Genomic DNA, 6576 nt, shown 5'->3' on the forward strand with positions numbered 1-6576 from the left:
CTTGTGTTTGATTCATTTATTTCATTGGATGAACATCCGGTTCATGTTTGTCTGTTCAAAAGTGATGATATTCAACCACATGAAATGTCATTAGGTAATGTTTGGCCTTTGTGCTTTATTAGTAATAATAATATTCATTATATGAGAATAGATGGTTAATGCTACATCTATGATTCTTTTTAAGTATATATCTTTTGAACAGAAACTGAAGATAAGACTACATCGTTTTTACATGTAATGCACTTGCATACGTGGCATTACAAAGAAATTGTAAGCTGACTTGGTACATACATTAATTTTTTAGTTTACTATTTTAAAAAAATGTACTACAATGTCTTCTAAACTATTGTTACCTGACAGATTCCACCAATGTTGGTTCGTCTATTTTATGATCATATGCTTTCCAACGCGAATACAGTACGTTGCAGAGATACTATTTTTCCAGTATCATATAAAAAAGACACAGGGTATTGGAAAAGTGGGAAAATCTTCAAACAATATAGTCTACAGAGACGTGATACCTTTTTAATCACGATTGATGGAAATCATGAAGCCAAGATGAAAATTTACAGGAGCGATGGGATGGAGGTGGAATCTTACCCATATCAACCCAAAATGTTTTTCAAAATTTTCTCTCTTCGTTTTTCCGTGCCCAACCCCTATTAACTAGATCTTTTGCCCGGGTTGTGTTTGTATCCGCTGGTCTCTTCTTCTCTTTCTTCTTTCATCACCTTACTTCACTTCTTCCATCACCTTTTCCGGCCAAACACTCCGTCTTTTTACCATCCCTCTTCATTTTCTTTACTCCCCACTCCCGTAGGTCTCTATTTTCACCCACATTTTTTACTCTTTAGTTCTAATTATGTCAAACGACAGTTCTTTTAGCTTTAACTCCGGCGAATCTGCAATGATGGTTGGTATAGGTCATGACCATAACTATGACATAGCAGCCATTAACAGAACTATAATCCTTGAAGATGTGGACTTGAAAGAAGTTTTTCCAAATCCTAGAGGGGTAAATTCCCATGCCCTCTTGCGTAGAGATGGTGGCTCCATTCGCCTTGATGGTGGTCCAAGTGACAACACAGTAAGCTCAAAAGGTAGGGCTATGGGAGGTGATGGTGGCTTACCCCCAGCTGAGATCTTGGGGCTTCAAGAAGTACAACATGTTGGTAATGGAGGTCTTCTTGAACAACTTGATGAATCTCGAATTGTTTCAAATGGTAATACCTCGGAAAATTCATCAAAGTCCTTGATAGTTTTGTTGTGAGAAACGGAGTTTTGAGCCTAGTGAGTGAACACAATATTGTTGGTGGTACTGGGAGCCCCGATGTTGTGGGCAATGTGGTGGAGCCTGTGGAGGAGTTGGAAGCCGAGGCGGCTGGGGGGATTGTGGTGACTGCAGTAACTGGCACCACTGTGGCCATTGCTGGCACACCAAATCCTCATCAAGGTGATTGTAGTAAAGCAGGGGAAAGAAGGTTTCTTGGAGTGATAAGGTCAAGGAAGGAATCCCAACTACAACTCCAAATTTCAAGCATAAAGCTACTTTTGTCACTAATGAGGATGGTTCCTTGACCATTATTCCTCCCAAAGAATTTCTTGTTCAAGCAAGGCAGCAGTGGAACACTAGCTGTATTGGCCATTTTATTGGCGGGAGCTTTGACTTCAAATTTGTTCGTGATAGGGCCATGAATCTATGGAAAAATAGAGGACTTTTACATGTTTTTTATAATTCAAAAGGCTATTTCACGTTCAAGTTTGATACGGAGGAACACATGAAAGCAGTTCTAAATCTCAATTCTATACATTTGGGAGGGAGAGTTCTTTTCCTTAAACCATGGATGGAAAGTATAGAATTCAAATGTAATGTTCTTTATAAGGTGCCATGTTGGGTCAAGTTAGGGCTCCCACCTTCCTACTATTGTTCCAGTTCTGGAATTACCATGGTGGCTGAGCTCCTTGGGAAAGTTATCAAGTTTGATGAAGCAACTTCGAAATTCCTTCCAATGAAATTTACTGGAGTGTTAATTGAGCTTGAGTATGGATCTCCTAGGCCACCCTACATGATCGTCCCCTGTTTAAACAGCAAAGGGAGGGAAGATAACTTTCGAGTTAAAATCGAGTATTCATAATTGCCATATTCATGCTCCCTATGTCAAGCAATTTGGACACTCTTTGGCACGTTGCCCTGATGATCCCAATCGAGAGATACCAAAATCTAGATCACAAGGGAGTGTTAATAACAGGAAGGGTGGTAAGAACAACACTAAGGTACATGAGGCCGAAGCTGAAATGGAGGAGAATGAAGAAAATCTTAATGAAGACTATGTCTATAATCATTCTTTGGTTCCATACGTGGTGGGTAAGTTTTTGGGTTGTGATGTTACTTTAGATGAGGATGAGATTTTGAGACAATGTAGGAAGAAAATGCAACACAAGGAGATGATCTTGACAAGTTTGATGCAGTTGAGACAACAGTTGTTATGGATAATGAAGTAACTGGGGACTTGATTGTAGAGTCCCATGTTGAGTCCCAGGTTGAACCCCAGGGTACAGTACAACCTATGGCTGGCTTTATCTCGCCTGGGCATCGCTCAGTCGCCAAGCACACAGGACAGGCTCTAGAGAGCTCTAGGACCATCTCAGCGTCTAAGCGCCCTTGCAGCCCTGCGTACCTGATCCCAAGCGTGCACACCGTTCGGTCTCCGCTAACAACTCCAGTACCCGTTCGAGCAGTTAGTGCACCTCAACCTCAGAGATCCCAGGAATATCAGGATCCCATTAATGAGATCTCAACGAAAAATGCCTTTGATACTTTGGCTCATTTGGAGGAAGGTGAAATTATTACTCACTGTGATGCCATCAACAGGAAAGGTAAGGGCAAAATCTCAATTGTGCTTGGGCTTGAGACACCCAATCCCCCTACTGGTACTCCACCTCGATCAGGCAAAGTGGGGACCAAAGAAAAGAAGGTTACATCGAAGAAAGGTGTGAGAGTGGGCTAGTCTAGAAATGGAACATTATAGTGGTATATATGTAGATATTATTGGATTGACAAACACAAATATTTGTATTTTTAAATTTTCCCCTACTGTAATTGGATCTTAAGTCTAAAAACTTGGCATGGAGTAAGGATTTAGCGCTGTCATATTGTCAAATTTATAACCGTGAATTTATCATAAACATATAGCCAAATTAGGAATTTAATAGAAAAATTCACGTGTAAGTATAATTTTTGGATGGACCAAGAAAATTACTTTTGTATAGAATTTATATATTTAGATCTAACAAATCCCCATGCACTGACATATTTTACAATCCCACTATCTAAGATGATCTAAAAATGCTTAGGGTATCGTCATTTGAACTAGGCATATGAATACATCATGAACTATTAACTCATGTCGGTTTCCCCTGAATCCTCTATTGATGAAATATAACTTTTATAACCCTGATTACAGTAACATATATATATATTGTATGTGTAATATTAAAATAAGAGAGAAACAAAATGTTAACTCATGATCTCATTAAAAATAAAGTTGCTAATACAACGTATATAACTAAGAAAAACAAACTGGAAACCAACTACAACTAAAGACTAGGAACACACTCCTACACGAACTCCACTACTCCAGCACGTAGCCAAGACTTATTTAAATACTCCTAAAAATGCTCAATAACATTTGCAGTACTCCCAGACCAGTTCAAACTGTAACACTCAGACAAAATAAACAATGCAAAAAAAAGAAAACAAGTTTAGATTAATCCAACATACACCCCCTTAATCTAAACTTCCATATTCAGATCCTTACCACCAAGAATTTATCGTATACGTACGAACTTAACTATTGACAGTGCTTTTGTGAGAACATCAACATGTTGTTATTCAGTTCTCACATGCTTTATGATAATCTCCCCACGCTTCACGCATTCCCTTATAAGTAATTGGGAAAATTAATGTGTTTGGATCTTCCATAAAAGACAGGGTTCTTGGCTATGTCTATAGCCAATTTTTTGTCAATGTATAGAACTACATGACCTAGATAATCATTTGAGACTTCATGTAATAACTTATGCAACCATTTCCCTTGGCATGCCGCTACTATAGCTGCCATGAACTCAGCTTCATATGAGGATAAAGCAACACATTTCTGCTTCTGTGACACCCATGTTATCACACTTTCATTTAAGTAAAACACCCCCCCAGTGGTGCTTTTCCTATCATCAACATGCCTGGCGAGATTACTATCTGGGAAGCCTGTCAGCATATTATTTGCATTGTCCTTCGAGTAGATTAAACCATAGCTCATTGTTCTTTTAACGTAACGCATTATCCTCTTAGCAACATTTAAGTGCAGTACTGTTGGTTTCTCCATGAAACGGCTGATAATTCCCACGGCATAAGATATGTATGGCCTTGTGTGGACAAGGTATCGAAGGCCTCCCACTATGCTCTTAAATTCAGCAGAGTTCACACTCTTCCCTCCTTCATCTTTTGTAATTAATTAAAGCTTTGGGTTCTACTGAAAACTTTGTAGGGTTACATTCTACCATGCCAGCTTTTTCTAAAATTTATCTAACCATTTATTGTACCTTCTTTGCATGAATTACACAATTTTCAAAGTTCTTTGCATCTAGTGCAAGAGATTTTAGTGTTCTAATTAATTTGACATGCATAGTTCTTCCCTTCTACAATATTTTTGGACTAGTATATTATATATCTAATACAACAACTTGCACTTCCATGAAAAATTTTATTTCATCTAGATGCCATGTTAGATCTGTTAAGCCTCCGTCAGTTCTCCGTTGTCTCATGCTTCATATACTTGGACGACCCTTCAAATACTTCCCCTCTTCTTATGCTCCCATTTTCAAAGCCCGACTTCCCTAAACAACTGCAGACTGAGGAATCACAGAGGTGGGAATGTGTCAAATTCAACGGATATATATTAATTGTTATTTTTCCTTCTTCGGTCGTCATAGCTTTCTTCGCAGGTCGTCATAGCTTTCTTCGCAGGGCAGCCGGTAGTTATTTTCTTTAAATACAATTACCTTATATTTTTTTAAACTTTGTTTTGTTACTTTTATTCTGTAGGTTAATAAAGCCTCGTAAAGACTAAAATATGGAAATTTCTTTGAAGAATTGTGCGTTCCATAATCCAGTTTTTATGTAAGTTATTCGATGTAAAGATTTATCACATTAATTCTAGGATTCTTTATTCTACGTGCATTTCTCAAGGTCAGGATTCTTTCTTAAATATTTATCCTTTCAGGAAGAAATGACTCTCATGTAAGTTAGATTTATGTCAATCTTAGACAATAACTGTTACCTCTTTGGATGCCTGCTTCAAACTGATTTTTTTAAAATGTTTTATTTAGAGTTGCAAAGGTTATGTTCTCTAACCTCTATATAAAATTCCATTTAATTTGAGCTCCTGCATCGTATAATTTCGGGTGATAAGATCAGTTGAAATTCTAAAGAATACTAAAGTATCTTATAATCTACTATCTTTTATTGGTCATAATATTTTTCAGACAATAGTAAGTGAAAAGCTACACAGTTGATATACTTGACATTAATAACACAGGCAATAAGGATATTTCGGTACTACACATGTTTCCGATTATGCGTGGATGTAAAAAGTAATAAGTTAGTAATAACTCAAGATATGATTACCTCTTTATCTCCATCTATAACATCTGAAGCCAATTTACAAGATATGGAAATTAGTTCACAAGGCTTTAACTTATTCATAGAATCATAAAATAGATGGGGAAAAATGTTTTATATGTTAATATAACCAAAAAATCTTGATTAACTATACTGCAACGAAAATTTACAACAAGATTTCGAATAGGCGAATATTTTTTCCAAATGTGTATTCTATCAGGTGGCAAGATTAGTTCTCAAAATGAGTTTCTAAAATAGGAAAAGAATGGTTGGAAGTGGAAGAGATGAGCAGATGAATTTTATTAGACTTAAAAGGTAGTAATTAGAGAAGTCTATAGAGTGTAGACCATAATGTGGAGGTTAATTATAAGAGCCATGTGTTAAGTTCTTGAATCAAAGACTTAACAAAGATAAATGCTATTGCCACATGAACTTTTATAAATAACAACATAGTCCCTTAAGTTTATAAATATTACTAAATAATACCAGGGAATTTGTTTCACATCAATCTAGAAAATATGTATATTTTTCGAAAAGTGTTTCACATCAATCCAGAAAAGTGTTAAAGTCTTTCTTTCTTTTTTCGAAAAAATGTGCTACGATTCTATAAGCAAATACAAATGTAGTAAAAATTCCCGCAGGAAATTCTATTCATCACGACTACATTTAACTTATTTTATATGTACGCATTTCCTAAATCATTCCTCTAAAAATATGGGTTGCGAGACCCCGGAAGAAACCTGCATAAATGTTTTGCTCTTTAGGTTGATTGGCAAATGCAAACTGGCGAAGACTGTATATGTAATTAATTTCATTCTTAAATGGCTTTGGAAAAAAATAATATACAATTCCAGGTTTATTTTTAATATCTTATCATAACCTCGTCTTTTTAAAAAAGA

General features: G+C 36.5%; 1 protein-coding gene across 1 annotated transcript; it reads right to left on the reverse strand.

Annotated features, from left to right (window-relative positions):
* Positions 1 to 3941: 3941 nt before the first annotated feature.
* On the reverse strand, positions 3942 to 4382 carry LOC141717024 (secreted RxLR effector protein 161-like). Its single transcript, XM_074519150.1, has one exon. The coding sequence runs from the start codon at positions 4380 to 4382 to the stop codon at positions 3942 to 3944; it is 441 nt and encodes a 146-aa protein (XP_074375251.1).
* Positions 4383 to 6576: the final 2194 nt, after the last annotated feature.

This window comes from Apium graveolens, chromosome 1 (assembly GCF_009905375.1).
Source record: "Apium graveolens cultivar Ventura chromosome 1, ASM990537v1, whole genome shotgun sequence".
Classification (NCBI taxonomy): Eukaryota; Viridiplantae; Streptophyta; class Magnoliopsida; order Apiales; family Apiaceae; genus Apium; species Apium graveolens.

Coding starts and splice junctions, on each gene's coding strand:
- LOC141717024 (XM_074519150.1), bottom strand. CDS start 4,382: ATGGAGAAACCAACAGTACTGCACTTAAATGTTGCTAAGAGGATAATG.